An 18553-nucleotide genomic window follows, 5' to 3' on the forward strand; every position below is an offset into this window, starting at 1 on the left:
GGGGGGGGGGGGGGGGGGCACCGCAAACCCAGGTGACTAAGAAGGCAGTCTGCACAGGTTTGTAGTTTGTGGTTTTGTTTGGGGGGGGGGGCAGGAGAGCAGAGAAGATGTGAATTCCATTTTGGACGTGGTGTGTTTGATGGCTAAACATGGCAGTCATAGGAAGGTTTGTATCAGTCAATTCATCTGGGTCTGATCATCTTGGAATCAACTTAGAAAATCAAGTTCCTAGGATGAGAACTGAAAGCAGAGTTATCACCCTTTGACACAGTAATCCTCTTATCTCCCTCAACGACCTCCTTCGTAGGGTTAAGTCCAACTGGGGGTAGCCCCAGTGGAGCTACACTAAAACAACCCACCAAATGGACCCTCAAAAACAAGCCCCAAAGTACTCAATCACAAGTGGACTGGGCTCAGTCATGAAGAGGCTGCTGACCCCTGGATCTCTCTCTCAAAAGCCATCTTTTCTGGGATCGAAGGGCGTCTTTTCTCTAATTCAGTAAGTGCGTCCAAGGCTACCTGAGTGAGATTGTTGACTATTCAAAGAAGACTCACACTGGCTTAGAATATGAACCATACTTTGGAAAAACTATGCAAAAGTAGGTTCCCAACCACTTGTGTGACCCTGAGAAAGCTTTTTGGAGGGATTGGGAATGTTCTCGGGATGAGTAACCTTTTCAGAAATGCTATCCTTTTATTCATTACTTTAAAGGTAGTGGAAGTGAAGGAAGCTTACTTTATGCCTAAAATTGGAAAGACAATGAAACAAACAATGGAGATCAATTAATATTTTGGTAGGGATCATTAGACAGCAAAGACAAACCAAAAACCAAGGCTCCTAAAACGAAAAGGGGGTTTTAAAAGCAAACTGAGGCATGGGAACGCCAAAGCCCAAGGCCAGCTGGCTTCCTACTGCGAATTTCTGTCCAGGCCCTAGTTCAAGAATGTGCAAATTAATTCCTTATTCAATACCAATCATTTTCTGAGCTGCTTCCCTGGCTGGCTTTCTTCAGGCCCCAGCTAAAATATCACTGTCTCTCCAACTCTCCCCTTTCATTCAAGGGCCTCCTTCCCTCTGCAGATATCTCCAGTTTCTCCTGTATGTAAATTGTTTGTACATGTTGGTTTGTCTGGTTTCTCTGAGCAGATACTTGACTTCCTTTGGCCATCAATTAGCACAGTGCTGGGCACACAGTAAGGAGGTGCTTAATCAGATGGTGACTTTACTTGCTGCCTGGAAAGTTATCTGTTTTGTCAGGCTACCGTTATGATATATTCCTCTTGTAGCCAAAGGCAGATTTCAGTCTCTCCTTCACCAATCCACTAAGATTTTCCATGGAGAAAAAGCCTGATGGAAATAGTCAAAGCAGAAAAGCAAAGAATCTGAGAGGTGGCTAGGACTACAAACGCCTTCATTTTACAGTGAGGATTCTTTAAATGGTCCAACCCCCAATCCAACCCTCTTGGCAATGCAGGACACAGTGAGCTGCCCAACAGTTCCCCCTGCTTTTCACAAATGCTCCATGTGTTCAGATGGTGGACAAACACTGCTGCTGCAGAGCCGTCCCTATCTCAGGATGGCTGGGAATGCTCTCTGCCTTTCACCCTGAAGCCAGATTCAGACATTCCCAGGACCCTCAACTATTTTCTTAAATTCTTTGCTTATTTTTTAAGTTGAATTGGTGGAACCACTAAAAACATTTCTGATATTTCCTTAGGACTTCTGTTGCATGGAATTCAAAGTAAAAACGTGTGTGTGTGTGTGTGTGTGTGTGTGTGTGTGTGTGTGTGTGTGTGTGTGTGTGTTCATGTCTTCTAAGAGCCGAAAGACCTTCATAACCACGGCACAGACAAAATAAGCAAGAGGAAGCTCAGATGAGGAAGTCTGTTTCAGAATGAACTTTTCAAATAGCCCACACGCATGTGGCCCATTCAGGTTTCTACAAAGCATAAGCCTGTTAGGGTAGCTATTAGGACTGTCTTACAGACCAGCCACTAAAGGCGTCTGCCCTGAGGTCGCAGCTTTAGGTCTTTCCACCACCCCATGGCTGCGTCTCCAAGTGAACCAAGTCAAGAATAGAAAAAGAAGAAACTAAAAGGATTTTACTCGAAGCTGTGGCTTTTGCTCTTCCCCTTTCCCCCCTTTCCTCTCCCAGGCTTTCTCCTCCTCTCATTGTCCTACCATAAACAGGTAAACTTCTCTGAGGACTGGGAATTCTTTGGGTCCCACAGGAATGTTCATTTCTCATACTAACCTGGTTTTCACATACTTCTTGTGTTGTGACTGCCTACTGACACCATAAATGAAAGGAAAAGGAGGAATCTGAGCATGGGTGTTCAGCAGGCTCTCTCACCAATTAAGAGTAGGCCACATTGGCTGGGAAGGTCAGGGAAGGGTGTGGTCAGGAGCACAAAAAGAGAACTCCAGTAGGACAGAAGGACTATGAGCCAGAAACGGCCCAGACCCAGACTCGGGCCACCACAAGAGGTACAGGGGTACTCTCTGGCAATTTTGTCACCCACTCCCCAGCTCCAGGTCACAGACCTAGGGCAGAGCTGGGCCCAGGGCTGGCATTCTACCAAGCCAAACTTCAGTGATGCGGCTCAGACATGACATGGGCCTAAAATCCATCAGAAAGGCTTTTTCCTGTGAAAAACAAAATCAAAGATGCAGCAGGGCCTGGTAAACTCCTCCTGTGAAAAATGATTAATCTACCAGATAACAGGATAGTAGGAAGCCAAATGTTAACCACGCATGCCTACTACCTGGCTAGAGCCAGGAGACAGAGATAATCCCAAAGGACTGGATTATCCCCGCCCCAAAGCCTGTAACCTTCAACCCCAGAGCTCAGGAAACGGTATTCAGTGTCAAGTCCCCCAATCTAGCCTACATAAAAACTTTGCCTTCCCTCTGTCTGAGGAAGAGCAGGTGCTTTTGCCTCCCCAAGAGGCTAGGTCTCTGACCTTCTTCTCGGTCACTCACTTTCCCTAGCACCAAATAAAAACTACTTTAATTCTAACTGGACAGTGTGCAAGAGTGTAATTCTTTATTGAGGAAGAGCTAAGAACCACCTCCTTCCGTGTTAGACCCAAAAAGCAGAGCTCTAGTCTCTAGTCCATTTGGAGGCCCACAGAGAAATCACTAGGGCAGCAAAGTTCTGTGTCTCCGAACCAGCAGTTTCCCAGGTCAGGAACTGGCAGAGTTCAGGACCACAGGGGCAGTAACCAGACTTTGGGAACAATTATAGCTTACAGATCCCCAGGAAAACTTGACACAAATTCAACTACAGCTCCTCGAAGAGATGAGACAAGAGTTTTAAAGAGTTAAAAAAAAACTTTTTAATAAATGAAATGAGAGTAACTTGAGGAAAAATGAGAAAAGAAATGAGAGCTATAGAAGAAATGAAAAGGGATTAACAACAACTTAGCACAACAGTCACAAAACTTTGCCCAACAAACTCCCCGAAAAGTAGAATGGACCAACTAAAATCCAGTAAGACTTCATGAGGCAACAAGAAATAATAAAACAAAAAAAGTAAAATGCCTGGTTAAAAAAAAAAAAAAGAAAGAAAATGTAAGGTATCTTTATAGCAAAAGCAACTTACCTGGAAAACAGATCAAAGACAAAAAAAATTTTTAAATCACTGAACTTCCTGGATGTTATGGCCAAAACAAGAACCTACACATCATTTTTTAAAACATCTTAAAAGCTTCACAGAGGACAAAATGAATATAGAAAAGCTCTAGGAGTCACCTCCTCAAAGAAACTACAAAATGAAAACTCCCAGGAACATCCCAGCCAAAACCCAAAGCTTCCAGGTCAAAGAAATAACACTGCAAAAAGCAAAAAGAATCTAAGCACCAAGTAGCTATGGTACAGATCGCCCATGACCATAAAGAGTTGAAGAACTTGAGATACGGTCAAAGGATATAAAGCAAAGGAAATGAAGATATGAACTTAGAACCAAGAATAGCATAGGGGAATGGACTTTTTCTTTTTTTTGTGAGGCAATGAGGGTTAAGTGACTTGCCCAGGGTCACACAGCTAGTAAGTATCAACTGTCTGAGGCCGGATTTGAACTCAGGTCCTCCTGAACCTAGGGCTGGTGCTTTATCCACTGCTCCAGGAATAGATTTTTAAATAAAAGAGAAGACTGATGAAAAGTCCAGAGCTGTGTAGAAATTCTGAAGTTCAAGAATATCATATTCCATGCCCTCCAATCATTTAATGTAGAAGCTGCTAGATCTTGTGCTATCCTGACTATGGCTCCACAGTACTTGAATTGTTTCTTTTTAGCAGCTTGCAATATTTTCTCCTTGACCTGGGAGCTCTGGAATGTGGCTATAATATTTCTGGGAGTTTTCCTTTGGGGATCTCTTTCAGGAGATGATCAGTGTATTCTTCAAATTTCTATTTTACCTTCTGCTTCTAGAATATCAGGGCAATTTTCCCTGACAATTTCCTGGAAGATGATGTCTTAGCTCTTTCCTTGATCACGGTTTTCAGGTAGTCCAATAATTTTCAAATGATCTCTCCTGGATCTATTTTCCAGGTTGGCCATTTGTGAAATTCTGAAGTTCAAACACAGGAGTGAAGAGAAAAATAGAGGTAAACACAAACAATAATAAGAGACTCAACAAGGATAAACAGCTTATGTACAAATATGGGGAAATGATAAATGCATCCCATGCATCCCCTCTGAACCCTACCATCACCTGGGTTCATAGAGGAAGTCCAATTAGACAAGGCCTGGGAGTGACTCTGTTATAAGAAACAAACAAGGGAAATGGAATTGGGGGGAAGAGAAAGAAAAGCTAGGGAAAATTGTATCTTACATAATGGTGCACAAGTAGACATCTATTCAAATAATAGGGGAAGGGGCAGCTAGGTGGCGCAGTGGATAGAGCACCGGCCCTGGAGTCAGGAGGACCTGAGTTCAAATCTGGCCTCAGACACTTAACACTTACTAGCTGTGTGACCCTGAGCAAGTCACTTAACCCCCATTGCCTCACTAAAAAAAACAATAAATAAAATAATAGGGGAAAGGTATGGGAGAGTGGCTGACACGTGAACTTCATCCTCATCTGAACTAGTCAAAGAAGAGAAGAATTCAATTTTCTTGGAGAAGAAATCAGAAGGTACTGGACATGGTGAGCACTGAATAAAATGGCCAAAAAAATCAATTATATTTTAAACATACAGGAAATAACTCATTTCTGATAACTTGAATAAAAAATTACAAATTATAAAAGATTTTTTAAAAAGAAGAGAGGAATTCATGCCCACATACACAGAATTGGGTTCAGAAACACACTTCACTCAGTGGAGAAAATGGAGAAAAGAGAGGGACAGGGTAGTTGGAGGGAAGGTAGATTAAGAGAGGGACTATTCCTAAGTAAAAAGTCTCTAATTAGGAATGTACAAAAATACTTCTAGCTCTTTTTTAGGCAGCAAATGGGAATCTGAGATGTATCCATAAATTAGGGTAAGGCTGAACAAATTATGATATATAAATATGATGGCATAATATAGTGCTATGAGACAGAGGTGTCAAACTCACAACAAAATGGTCTGAACCAGATTAAAATATAATTGAAAAGTGTTTAACACAATAAACTGTATAGACGGTGTTACTTTGTCACTACTTCTATCTGAATTTGACACCATGCTATAAGAAATGATGAAGGGGATAGCTTCAGAGAAACCTGGGAACACTTATTTGATTTGACTGTACAGTAAAGACAAATAACTTTTTAAGAATTAGGGACTCTGATCAACATAATGACCGAGTAGGATTTCAGAGGACTGATGAGAGATATCATGTCCTGATAAAGAGGTAAGGGACTCAGAGTGTAGAAGGAGACATGCTTTGGGGGCACAACCCACATGAAAATCTATTTTTCTTGACTATTCATCTTCATAATATCATTTTTTCTTTTTGTTCTCAACTAGCAGAGGGTGCTATTATAGGGAGAAGTCAGATTTTTGATGGACTGAAAAAAATAAAATATACATTTTTTTAAAATAAAGGAACAAGGGGGAAGCTAGGTGATATAGTGGATAAAGCACTGGCCCTGGATTCAGGAGTACCTGAGTTCAAAACCGGGCTCAGACACTTGACACTTAATTAGCTGTGTGACCCTGGGCAAGTCACTTAATCCTCACTGCCCTGCCCAAAAAATTAAAAAATAAAATAAAATAAAGGAACATTAGAGATGTAGCGCAGGATTTGACAGGGGAGCTAATGTGGTCCCATTATGGAAAGAGCACTGGATGGGGAGTCAAGCACTGAGTTTCAAACACCACCTCTGTGACCCTGGAAAAAGCACTCAACCTCTCTGAGCCCTCATTTGTTCCCCTATAAAATGAAGGAATAGGCCTAGGCAAGCCTAAGAACTTCTTATTTTAAATTTATGATCTTGTACAGAACCAATTTCCATATTTCAACTCCAAAAGAGGAGGGGCAAAGAATGGAATATGAAAATTATAGAAAAATGAGCTCACTGTCCATTCATAGGAAAATTCCAGAACCCATTATTACAGAGGAACTGGAACTGATACTCCCCCCAAACTAGTATGGCTTCATTATGAATAAGTTGCACCAAACTATCTAATAGATCAGCGGAATGGAATGCTCTAGTTTAGGGTTTCCTAAACTTTTTCAACTGGCAACCCCTATTCTCCGAGAAATTATTACATGAGTATAATTACCCAAGTAATTTTCCAGGTATGTATATACAATAAGTATACAAATCAAACATTAACTGCCAAATTTTTCGCAACCCCCACATTCAGTTATGCAACCCCATATGGGGTGGAGACCCACAGTTCAAATAGCTCTGCTCTAGTGAATGTATGATCAAGCTTTTCGTGCTAGTCTCCTAAAGACAGGGACAGCACAACAGCTGAAAGGCACTGCCTAGTAGAGTGGCTCAGGGGTCATTACTGGACCTGTACCAACTCTTCAGTGAGTCTGACTGAGGCTGGGCTAACTGGGCTCCAAAAGGATGCTGGCAGGCTAGATCCTGAAGCCGATTACCTAATAAGGTGAAATTTCATCGTGACAAGTATGAAGTCCCCAAAGTTAACTTTGCAGCTGGAACATCTGGAGGTAGTTCATCTGGAAAGGCTCTCTGGGGTGGCGGATGAAGCTCTACATGAATCCAGTGTACAGGCTAGCAAGGCTTATAAAGCCCATGTGCTTTGGGGATGCAATCCCTTAGAAAGTAAAAATCAGGAAGAGGATGACTGGACAAATGACTGCCAAAGAAGGACTGGCTGAAGGAAACAGGAACGTTCCACCAGAGAGGGGAAGCCATAGCTTAGATATGATGATGGCCTTAGAGCGGCTGCAGACTGTCACATGACTCTTGCTTGGCTTATAGGGGAGCAATGAGTGGGAATTGGAGAGGCAAACTGAGGCATGTCAATAAAACTTTGTGAAGTCTTATAAAGTAGTGAGCACTGGAGGTACTCCCAACAAAAGCAGGGTGCTGGATTTGAGAAAGGGGAGATTCTTGTTCAGCTAAGGGCTACACCAGCCACACAACCTTGGAACTGATGTAGGAGATGAAAAGGGGGTTTAACAGGAAAACCTAAGACCTGAGCTCTAATTCAGATCTGAGCTCTAAGAGGGATTCAGACCCCCCCAGGTAATGGACAACTTACAAGTCAGGATGCTAGGTGCTCGTAGCCACAGTAATCAGTACCCATAACAGGAACAGAGGGAGCTAAGCTATGAAGGTTTAAGACTATAACAATGATACATTGACAGACTATAGAAATTGAGACTAGAAATAAATGATAATGAAGATGTTTTGAAACTAAGCATGGGAACCAGGAAGAGACATGCACAGAAAAGGCCAAATTTGTCCCCAGATTCACCTCATGACCTGTAAACCCCCAAAACACACTTCCACTGAAAAAAGTACCACCTCAGGGGTTGGCTTAGGACCCCCAGGAACTCCAAATTAGGATAAACCCTCCCCTGTAGCTCCCAAAGGTGGAGATTATTATAATGAAACTGATAATCAATTTATCCATACTATAAATATAACAATCTCTTCTTTCCTTATTCGAGAGATACCTTTCTACTTTTTTGGTTCTCTCCCTGTGATCACTCACAGTATTGCAATAAAACTTGGGAAACTGAGTCACTGAGTCTTGTCATTCTTTTGGGATGACCCATGATCAATCTAACCCCAAATTCCATCCCACATCAGAACTTCCGTGCACTGAGAAAAACACATTTCAATCCCATTTGTTAATGGCGCCCTGCTGATAAGTCACTTTCTTTAGCTGAGGAGCTGCTAAAGGAAACGGCTTGAAAGTAAGCAATGTCCCAATGTGGTACTGCTGCTCCACGCGGAAGCCGACTTGACAGCTCACCAGAAGTGAGCTTTTGTTCATTTGATCTCACAACCAAGAACGACAGAATAAAGAACCATCCAACAGCCTCCCCCCCCCCTGCCACACACACACACACACACACACCCCTCTCAGAAGAGCCATGGTTTCCATGACTCCAACATGCCCACCTAAGTCACCGAGCCTGGGGGAGGGGTGGGGGAGGAGAGGAATTTCACTCTGAAGACTCAGGGATGAGCAATAGGCTAAAGGAGTATCTCTGAAGACCAGAGGGAATTTCATTTGCTTTTGCCATTCCCCCATCCCCTAAACACCTCACCATCATTTTAAATGACTAAGAACCAACTACTAATCTCAATTTCACCTTTTCACATTACAAAACAAAGATTCTTCTTTCTGCCATAGTTGCCAGAAACAAATGCTTTCAATTCTTTTATACACGAATATAAATCATATAGCTTCCTCATTCCCAGCCTACATTTATCTATTTTTACTTTAATTGTTACATAACACGTTTTTATTAGCTTGACGATAGCAACTGAATTCATACATCATTGTAGGAAAAAAAAGTGATGATCTCCTTAGCAGTTTAATTGTAAAGAAAAGGAACCAAATTAGTGAGCTTTTAAATAGAAAAAAACCAAATGAGCATTTAAAAAAAAAAAATTAACACACCTACCTCCAATCTTAGAAGCAAAAGCTAGAAATAACAAAGGCTACAGGGTAAATCCCAGGTGAGCAGCAATCACAGGCACACAGTTAGGGCATTCCTCAAGAGACATAAGTCCCAAAGAGGGTGAAAACAGATAAATGAGGTGTCTCCACAAGGCCCTAAAGTCCTACTGTGCGCACTGAAGAAGCTGGTCCTTGGCTGTTGTTCCTTTCTCGTGACACATGAAAGCAACTACCAGCATTGCACAATTGCAAAATGCACTAAGATTTTTACACTAATTTTAAAAACAGCCCTTAAAAGTGTTTGGGGGGGGGGGGGAATCACCTTGGCAATTCACTTTTTTCCTTGCAGATTAAATAACAGAAAGAAATTCCCATGGGTTCATCTGACAATACTGTCTCACCCTAAATTAGCAATCCATAACAAAGGAAAACTCATGGGAATACAACCCCCAGCCACACAGCCCACACTGACAATGTAAAATCAGCCTGACCCCCCAAAGTTATGATAAACACTCCCCTAGCACCCCCAAGAGGGCGTCCAGTTTGGTTTGGGCCTAATGAAACAGAATGTGATTCAAGAGGAACTTAGAGACATGCTTTGATAGCAAAGGATCATTATAGGGAATGTGGGAGGTGGCAGTGATGGCAAAAACACCAAAACAAAAGTAAATGGGAAGACCCAAAACATCCTATTGTGGTTGTCACAAAAAGGATCCTTCTTAACCAAAACAATAAGCATTCAAATGGTCACTAGAGCATGCTCCTTTTACTTAGAGCTCTCCTACATCTTAAAAAACATTCAATGACTAGGTTTCATTCTGATCTTTATTCTTCCTGAAGAGATTCATTCCAGTAGTGTTGATGAAGGGATAAGAAATGTGGTGAAGCAGGCTTGTGGCACAAAATTAGTCATTTTTTAATTCAATTCAAAAATCCCTAAGGCTATACAGTCTACCCATACAGATTCTGACCTCTGTATAATCTGCTTTTTAGATAAAGGCTTTAAATTAAAACTCTAAAGACCTCTCAGAAGCTGCCTGTTAAATGTTTATAACAATATATTCATTTTGTGGGGGAAAGAATACTGTAAAATTACATTACATTTTTCATATAAAAATTATCAGCTAAACTACAGCTAGAGGCCAACAGGGAACTTAAATGGAAAAGGAGAAATTAGAGGTAGATACTTGAATGTGAACGAAGCTAAATCTAAGCCTCCTTATTTAGGAGAGAAAAGCTCCCTTTAAAAGTCAGGGGAAATTCATTTCATCAGTTTTTACAATGCTAGCTTTATTTCCAGTAACTATCGAAAGAACATCCCTTAAACCTAGCATAGGACTCAAACTAACAGCACAAGAAACTCGACCAAAAGGAAAAAATAAACTGGGCAATTTTATTACAACTAAATTGTAAAATACACAATGGAAACAAAAGGTTCCTCCCACCCTCTTCTCCTGACAGTGAAAAGCTGAAAAGCTTGAGGCAGCTTACCTTAGTGGTTAGAATGCACAGACAATCCATCCTGCCACCCACCATAACAGCAACGTTTTAGTCATTAAAGCAGCTGATTGAAAAAGTTGCTTTAAAGAAATTAATCAGCATTCTTTCTTATCTCACCTCCCCAGAGATGAAAGAAAGCTACAGAACTGTCACAGGGTGGATGGACATCTCTGAGACAACCACCAAGAGAGGTGGTAACAATTTCTTTAGACAGCAGAAGATAATCCAATGTATGAGCCCCCTAAAACCTCCTTGAATGTTCACTTGTTTTATCTGTACCTAAATAATTTAAAATTATCCCACACCAAAAAATCGTGGAATATGCCAGAGTTTATTCCAAAGCTGTTAAATGCAGCTGCCGATGCCGTTTCATGAATCCCTCTTCTTTCAGGATTTCTTAGGACACCAGGTTTAAGGGGAGGCATTGGATGAAATGCTGTAGGGAGCCGTTTCCACAGAGTAGGAGAGATCTCCAATCGGCTTCTCCTGCCTTACAGCAGTCTGGGTGCAAACAAACCAAAACACCTCAATGCAAAAGCAAACAACTGCAAGCAAACATTTCTTCCATTAAACATTTCAGTAAGTGCTGCAGGAACAAGAACTGACTTTCGCAGGCAGTAATAAATGGAATAGTCCCATGTGGATTCTGGAGGAGGGGAGCACACAGAGAAGGGAACTAAAAGAATTTGAAAGGTGTTTCTTTTTGATAATTAATGTGTGGAAAACATCTAATGTAACCAAATTCTGCAAATGAAAGGGTTTCATTCAATGTCCTTGAAATGCAATCTCAGAATAAATGAAACACTCTCAAATTATGGCTACAAAACCAACTGTGTGCTACTCCTAACACCAAAATAATAGCTTTTAACCAGGAGCTGACTACCTTTTTGTGTGGAAATGCTATTGACCTGCCTCGTGTTTTATGGAGGTGGGAGGCAAAGGGAAAAAAATGGGGATATTTCTGGCTTGGCAGTTTTCTATCCACACACTTCAAACGACTTCCCTTCCAGACATCCCACTGGCCCCAGGCCCCTACCCCACTGGCCCACGGAGTCTCCAGCCACTTAGCACATATCGAATTAAGCGCCTCCTATGACACCTCACTGTTCGGCACAGGGGGCTCCCAAGTTCTGGAAGGTGATGCCCAGCAGAACTCAAGCTAGTACATATTCTGTCCTCGCCTGGCTGGATACAGAGTATATTCTGTCAGTCCATCATCACAAGAGAACTGAAAAGTCTTAGGGGTATGGACCAGCTCCCAGGTTCTCAGGACCTTTCATGAGCTTCCTAAAGGGCAGGTCTGACCATGTTACTTATTCAATGAACTCCAGTGGCTCCCTATTGCCTCCAGATCCAAAAGAAACCTCGGATTGGCTCTGAAGGCCCTTTGTAACCTAAGGGCCCCTTCCCCCCACCTTTCCCTTCCTCCCCAAGGTCTGCGATCCTGTAAGCAGTTCTGTCCTCATGCAAGACGCTCCACCCTCCAATTCCAAGCATCTTCACTGGCTGCCCCTCGGCCTCATCTTGCTTCCTCTCAGGTCCCAGCTAAAATCCCAGCCTGGGGGCAGCTAGGGGTCTCTGTGGATAAAGCACCAGTCCTGGATTCAGGAGGACCTGAGTTCAAATCCGACCTCAGACCCCTTGACACTTACTAGCTGTGTGACCCTGGGCAAGTCATTTAACCCTCATTGCAAAGAAATAAAATCAATAAAACCCCCAGCCTTTCCCAAGTTCTAGGGCTTCCCCCTACGATTCTCCCCAATTGATGCTCTCTGTATGGTGCTTGTTGTGGTCTGGAATCCACAGGGCTAAGCACAGTGGTGAAGGCACCAGCACCTAGCAAATGCTGAAAAATGTGCAAGCTGACATGACCTGAACGCTGCCAGGCTAGAAAGGCTCAGAGTGTACACCTGTTTCTGGGCACACCCATTACTGGGCACACCCACTACAGTGTTCGAGGATTGAGCCTAGCTAAGCCAGATCATCACCTGTGGCCACAAAATTATTTCACCTGGTCTTTTTGTGGGCTCTGCTGTTCCAGAATTTGTTTTAGGGATTATTTTAAAGTGTTTGGAAGGGTTTGGGGGGGAGAGCAACGGTGAATCCCTGCTTTTTCTCTGCCATCTTGGTTCTGCCCCACCCCACCCCCCCAAGTAATTTTAAAAGTACATTTTACCAACAAGCTTCAAAAAACAGCTCTGACACAAATTTTTTTTTATCACGTAAAATCTTAAAAATTATGAGGCTGATAGCACAAAGCCCCTATGAAAGACTTTTCCTTGATGGGGAAATTTAAGACCGTGACAGTTGGTTCTTCAATGCCACAGTACATGAGAATTCAATCTTTTTTAGCTCAACTTAACAATTCTAAAACCTCTGCTTAGCATGTACTTGCCATTTGGGAAAATGGCATAAGAGTAGGTTGTAAAAAAAAAAAAAAACCACCTCCATGAAAGAACAGTAAATTCATCCCTTTCCTCTGTACTTTGGAATCTGAATGCCATTTAGAACTGTTTCCTTCTCACTTTCTAGTACCAAAAAAAAAGATCTCAACTGCGGTATTAACCTTACAGGGAGGCAAACGTGAGATCTGCAGTCCTTAGTCATGTTATGATGAAGGTCAGTTTATTCAATGATACTGATGAGGTAAAGATTCAAACGAAAAATCACTCCCTGAAAACAGCCGGATTCTTAAAACTTCAATAGAGAAACGTGGGGGTGATCTGGTGTGGTCTGAGGCCTTGAGGGGGCGCCACAATGCAGAGCAGTAAGCCTGGAGACAGGAATCTGACCTCAGACAACTTCCTAGCTGTGGGACCCTGGGCAAGGATTCTTCATCTTTCTGCCTCAGTTCCCTCAATAGTAAGATGGGAATGAGATGACGACGATGATAACAGCACCTCCCAGGCTTGTTGTTGAGGATCCAATGAGATTAAAATCTGTTAAAAGTATTTAGCCCAGTGCCTGGCACATGGTAGGTGGTTAATAATGCTTGTTTCCTTCTTTCCAAAGCACAGGATTGAACAGATAAAATGCCCATAAAGATAAATGTCAACTGAACTTGCCAAACTTCCTAAGAAGGAAAAGGAGTAATAGTGCTGAAAAAAATCTGGTGATTAAGTGGACCACAAGGTCAGGGAACTCCATGGAAGGATGGCTCTCCCAGGAATACAGGTGATAATCCCAACTGAGATGTCATCTGAAGGCCGGGGCTCAGCTCAGCTGCCACAATGGAGAAGGGCAGGGACAGCCTGGAGAGTTAGTTACAGGAAAGGCCAGTGGGAGTATGAGATCCCTGAGCCAATCCACCAGGAGGATCTGCTGAAGGTTCAGATGCAGGAAACACAATGAGCTGTGTCTGAGGATCTGCTGACAGACCACTGCCATCTGTTCTGGGAAACCCCTCTAAAGCAAAACCAGAAGCAACCGACCAAAGCTACAAAGAAGTCAGTGTGTCCTCAACGTCAGGAGAAACTTCCCTACCCTGACCCGACCACACACTGTCCCAGACTGGGACGGACTGCCGAGGGGAGAGGGCATAGACTCAACTGCCATCATCAAGGATGCTGCTGGGCAGAGTCTCCAAGTCCAGGGTGGACTTAATGGCCAGAGAGGTCAGGTCCAACTCTCAAACTGTGGGATTCTGTGATCTCTGTCTCCACCAGCTCCCCATCTAGACAGTTCAAAAATAACCTTCCAAAAGGAAGCCTTTCTTTCCCCTAAAATCTCATTCCTAAATCTCCAGGTTTGGCCACTGCTGTCAGTGACACTATTTCTCAAGTTTGCCATACAATAATAGAATGATAACAACAATAATAGCGGCAGCAGCGGCCGATATTCATAGGGTACTTGCTACAGAAGCACGGAATTTCAGAATGAGTCTCTTCTACAGCCTTCGTCTCAAGATAACAAGCAGGAAGACACCCAGAAAGATGCTGATAAGGGAAAAACAGAATAAATCCTGTTCTCAAGGAACTTACATTCTACTGGGGGAAATGGAAACAAAGATAAATAAATACAAAATAGATGTAAAGTTCAAAGAGGACAGGGCGGGGGGTCAGGACCAGGGCCAGGGCTGAGAATTCCTACAGAAGACCCCAAGAAAAGGAAACCCCTCCTCCCAGGGCAGGTCCGCACCTGCTCCACCACTTCAAGACTTAAGAGAACTGCGCAGAGCACAAGTGTCAAACCCAGTGAGCTGAGTGACTAACTGAAACTGTAATTAGGAAATAGTTAACAAAATAAATCCAGATATGAGAAAAGAGGGATCACATCCAATTGAAAGCTAAGCCAATCTGTAGCCCAAACAAGTCCTTCTGCCTGCATTGGAAGCCCCCATTTCTTTTTTTTTTTTTTTGCTGGGCAATTGGGGTTAAGTGACTTGCCCAGGGTCACACAGCTAGTAAGTGTTAAGTGTCTGAGGCCAGATTTGAACTCAGGTACTCCTGACTCCAGGGCCGGTGCTCTATCCACTGCGCCACCTAGCTGCCCCGGAAGCCCCATTTCTACTGGGTCTGGCTGAAAGCCCGGCCTCAGAGCCCTGAGAGGTGAATTAACGTGCTCTGTACCAAGAATGGCATCTATGGCAAAGGCTGAGCCGGAAGCCAGCTCTCTAGTCACTAGGCCACCAAGACCAGAAGTAAAACACCAAGTAAACACAGGTAGTTTTACTGGGGGTGGGAGGAGCCCACTGGGAACAGGGAAAGGCTTCACAGAGGCGGCTGGCGATGTAACTGGCCTCTGAAGGGACTGGAGAGCCAACCCTAGAGTGGGGGGGCCCCCATATATACACTCGAGGCACTGCACATTGGGCCTCCTCCAGATATTATGCAAAGTGTTCCTAAAACTAAACAAAAATCTACTTCTGAAAATTTCACCCATGTCTCCTAATTCTGAGGATGAGGAAAGTAACCCTTTCCCACAAGATTTCAAAATAATGTGAAATAATTTAAAAAGAAAAATACACTGATAACCTGCAGCTTTCAAATTGAATGGGACTCTTGGTGCCCAAACTTGATTCTGTGCAAACTAAAACAGATCAGTCAGAAATCAATGACTCCGTAAGACACCAATAAACACTATAACTAAATCAAATGACGGGAAAATAATAGAAATTAACAACAAACAAGTATCAAAAACATCTGACCCAGCAAGAGGAGAGATCGTTTAAGAATCATTCCTCATCAGTGTTGACGGGGTTGGGGAAGGATGGTGATGTTATCATCACAAACAATCACTGTTCTAAATGCTTTCTAGTCCTCGTCTCCCTTGATCCTGGCACACTAGTGCTTTGTTGGCGGTAAGATTACTTTGGAAAGGCAATTTGAAATGATTCCAACAAAGTGACTGAAACGGGCCTTTGAACTAATACTCCACTACTAGGCTTATACCCCAAGAAAGACGCTGCTAAAAAACAAAGTGCCCATATACACCAAAATATTTGGTAGTGATATTTGAGAACTGGAAACTAAAGAGATGCCCATAAATGGGGGATTGGTTCAACATGCTGTTGTACCTGAATGTAATGGAATATGAAGGGGTTATAAGAGAAACACGAAAATATCTACAAGAGCTGAGGCAGGGGGAAGTCAGCAGAGCCGAGAAAAAAAGTAAGGACACCATGGCTACAACAATGTGAATGGAAAGAACCACACACTGAAAAAAATCAAAAGCAAAAGTAACTATATAATGGGCATCATACTGCTTGCCTTCTCAGGAAGCTAGGGGGATGGGGGGGGGGGGGGCGGAGAAAGTGTGCAGAGAGACGACTCCTAGAGGGAGAGAATTTGGAACTGAAATTGAAAAAACAAATGCTAACAAATAATATGTGTGTGGACACACACAAAAGTAAATTTAATAAAATTATAAAAATCAATTATGACTTGAACAAAGAGATGAGAGGTCATTCCCAACTTTGTGAAGTAGCAGGGTTCTCACAGGTGTTACACATTTATACATGTTTTGGGAGTTTTTCAATGTCTAGATCAATTATACTGACTTTTTAGTTGTGTGACCCTAGGCAAGTCACTTAACCCCAATTGCCTCACGCCCCCCCCCCCCAAAAAAAAAAAACAAAAAAATTGTACTGACTTTTTCCCCTCTTTTAAAAAATACTATTTGGTATATGGGATGGCTCTCTAGGAAGGGGATGGATACTGGGGATAACTACGATGATATAAAAAAACCTGAAGACATAAAAGCTTATTATTTTTAAAACTTTTAAAGAGTTAGATGGCTCTCCGAAAACCCTGACTTTAAAAAAAAAAGCCTGGACACTGTTTCTCAAGAAAACATAAATGAAAACTCCCTGGATCTCTTAGAACTAGAGGGCAAAGTGAAGATAGAATCCACTCATCACTTCCTGAAATTAACCTTAAAAGTAACAGTACCAATAATGTTATATCCAAGATCAGGTGTCCCACAACAAAGGTAAAATATTGCAAGCATCCAGAAAGAAATAGTTCAAGTATCAAGAAACAACAAGTCAGGATCACACAAAACCTGGCAACTTCTGCTATTAAAAGAGAAGAAATACAACATCTGAAACCGTAAAAGAGGGGCTATAACTAAGAACAACTTGCCCTGCAAAGTTGAGTATCATCCTAGGAGGAAAAATGGACTTGAAATGATAAGAGAGGACTTTCAAGTATTCCATATTAAAAGACCAAGAGAAGGGCTATAAAACTGTGGCTACCCTTTGACACAGCAATATCACTACTAGGTCTGTATTCCAAAGAGATGATAAAAAAGGGAAAAGGATCCACATGTACAAAAATATTTAGAGCTGCTCTTTTTGTGGTGGCAAGGAACTGGAAATTGAGGGGCTGCCCATCCATTGGGGAATGGCTGAACAAGTTGTGGTATATGAATATAATGGAACTATTGTGCTGTAAGAAACAATGAGCAGGGGGCAGCTAGATGGCGCAGTGGATCGAGCACCGGCCCTGGTTCGGGAGTACCTGAGTTCAAATCCGACCTCAGACACTTAACACTTACCAGCTGTGTGACCCTGGGCAAGTCACTTAACCCCAATTGCCTCACTAAAAAAAAAAAAAAAAGAAACAATGAGCAGGTGAATTTCAGAAAAATCTGGAAACACACAAACTGATGCTGACTGAGAGGGGCAGAACCAGGAGAACATTGTACACAGTAACAGTTGATGATCAACTGTGATGGATTTAGTTCTTCTCAGCAATACAAGGATCCAAGACAATTCCAAAAGACTCATGATGATAAATGCTCTCCACATCCAGAAGAACTATTGAGTCTGAATGCAAATCGAAGTATACTATTTTCACTTTTGTTGGGTTTTAAGTTTCTTCTTTCTTGTGGTTTTTCCTTTTTGTTCTGATTCTTCTCTCACAACATAACTAATGTGGGAAATATGTTTAACATAATTGTATTGTATAACCTATATCAGACTGCTTGCTGTCTTCGGGAGGAGGGAAGGAAGGAGAAAAATTTGAACTTAAAATCTTACAAAAATAAATGTTGAAAACTACAAAAAAAAAGATCAAGAGCTTAGTAAGAACTTTTAAATACAAAAGTTCAGAGAAACAAAAAAATAAAAATTCACTTGTGTCCCCATAAAACCTTAATGTCTTCAAAAGACAATGGAGAATGGGCAGCTAGGTGGCGAGGTGGATAGAGCACCGGCCCTGGAGTCAGGAGTACCTGAGTTCAAATCCGGCCTCAGACACTTGACACTTACTAGCTGTGTGACCCTGGGCAAGTCACTTAACCCCAATTGCCTCACTAAAAAACAAAAAACAAAAACAAAACCAAAAAAGACAATGGAGAAGTTCAAAAAGAAAAACAAAGGTCCTGGGAGCACCTGGCTTCTGTTCTAAGGAGATTAGGAGAATAAGAAAGAAAAGAGAAAGGAATAAGGGTAAAAAGACTATATTACTGTAGAAATGAGGAAGAACGGGTGGAAACTTGCTGTTTTCCAAACAGAGGAAGGGGTTGGGGGAGGAGGCATTAGAGAAACCTCTTCCTTACCTAAACTAG

General features: G+C 42.3%; 1 protein-coding gene across 23 annotated transcripts in view; it reads right to left on the reverse strand.

Annotated features, from left to right (window-relative positions):
• Positions 1 to 18553, reverse strand: part of DLG1 (discs large MAGUK scaffold protein 1) — a 223962-nt gene that overhangs the window by 185342 nt on the left and 20067 nt on the right. Inside the window, exon 1 of one of the 23 annotated variants that reach the window (XM_043994508.1) lies at positions 10535 to 11135. The exons of the other annotated variants lie outside the window; for them this stretch is intronic. Coding sequence (XP_043850443.1) covers positions 10535 to 10579 — 45 coding nt within the window. The 5' untranslated portion in view covers positions 10580 to 11135. Of the gene's footprint in view, positions 1 to 10534; positions 11136 to 18553 lie in introns of those variants that run through there. 23 annotated transcript variants of the gene reach the window in all.

This window comes from Dromiciops gliroides, chromosome 3 (genome assembly GCF_019393635.1).
Source record: "Dromiciops gliroides isolate mDroGli1 chromosome 3, mDroGli1.pri, whole genome shotgun sequence".
NCBI lineage: Eukaryota > Metazoa > Chordata > Mammalia > Microbiotheria > Microbiotheriidae > Dromiciops > Dromiciops gliroides.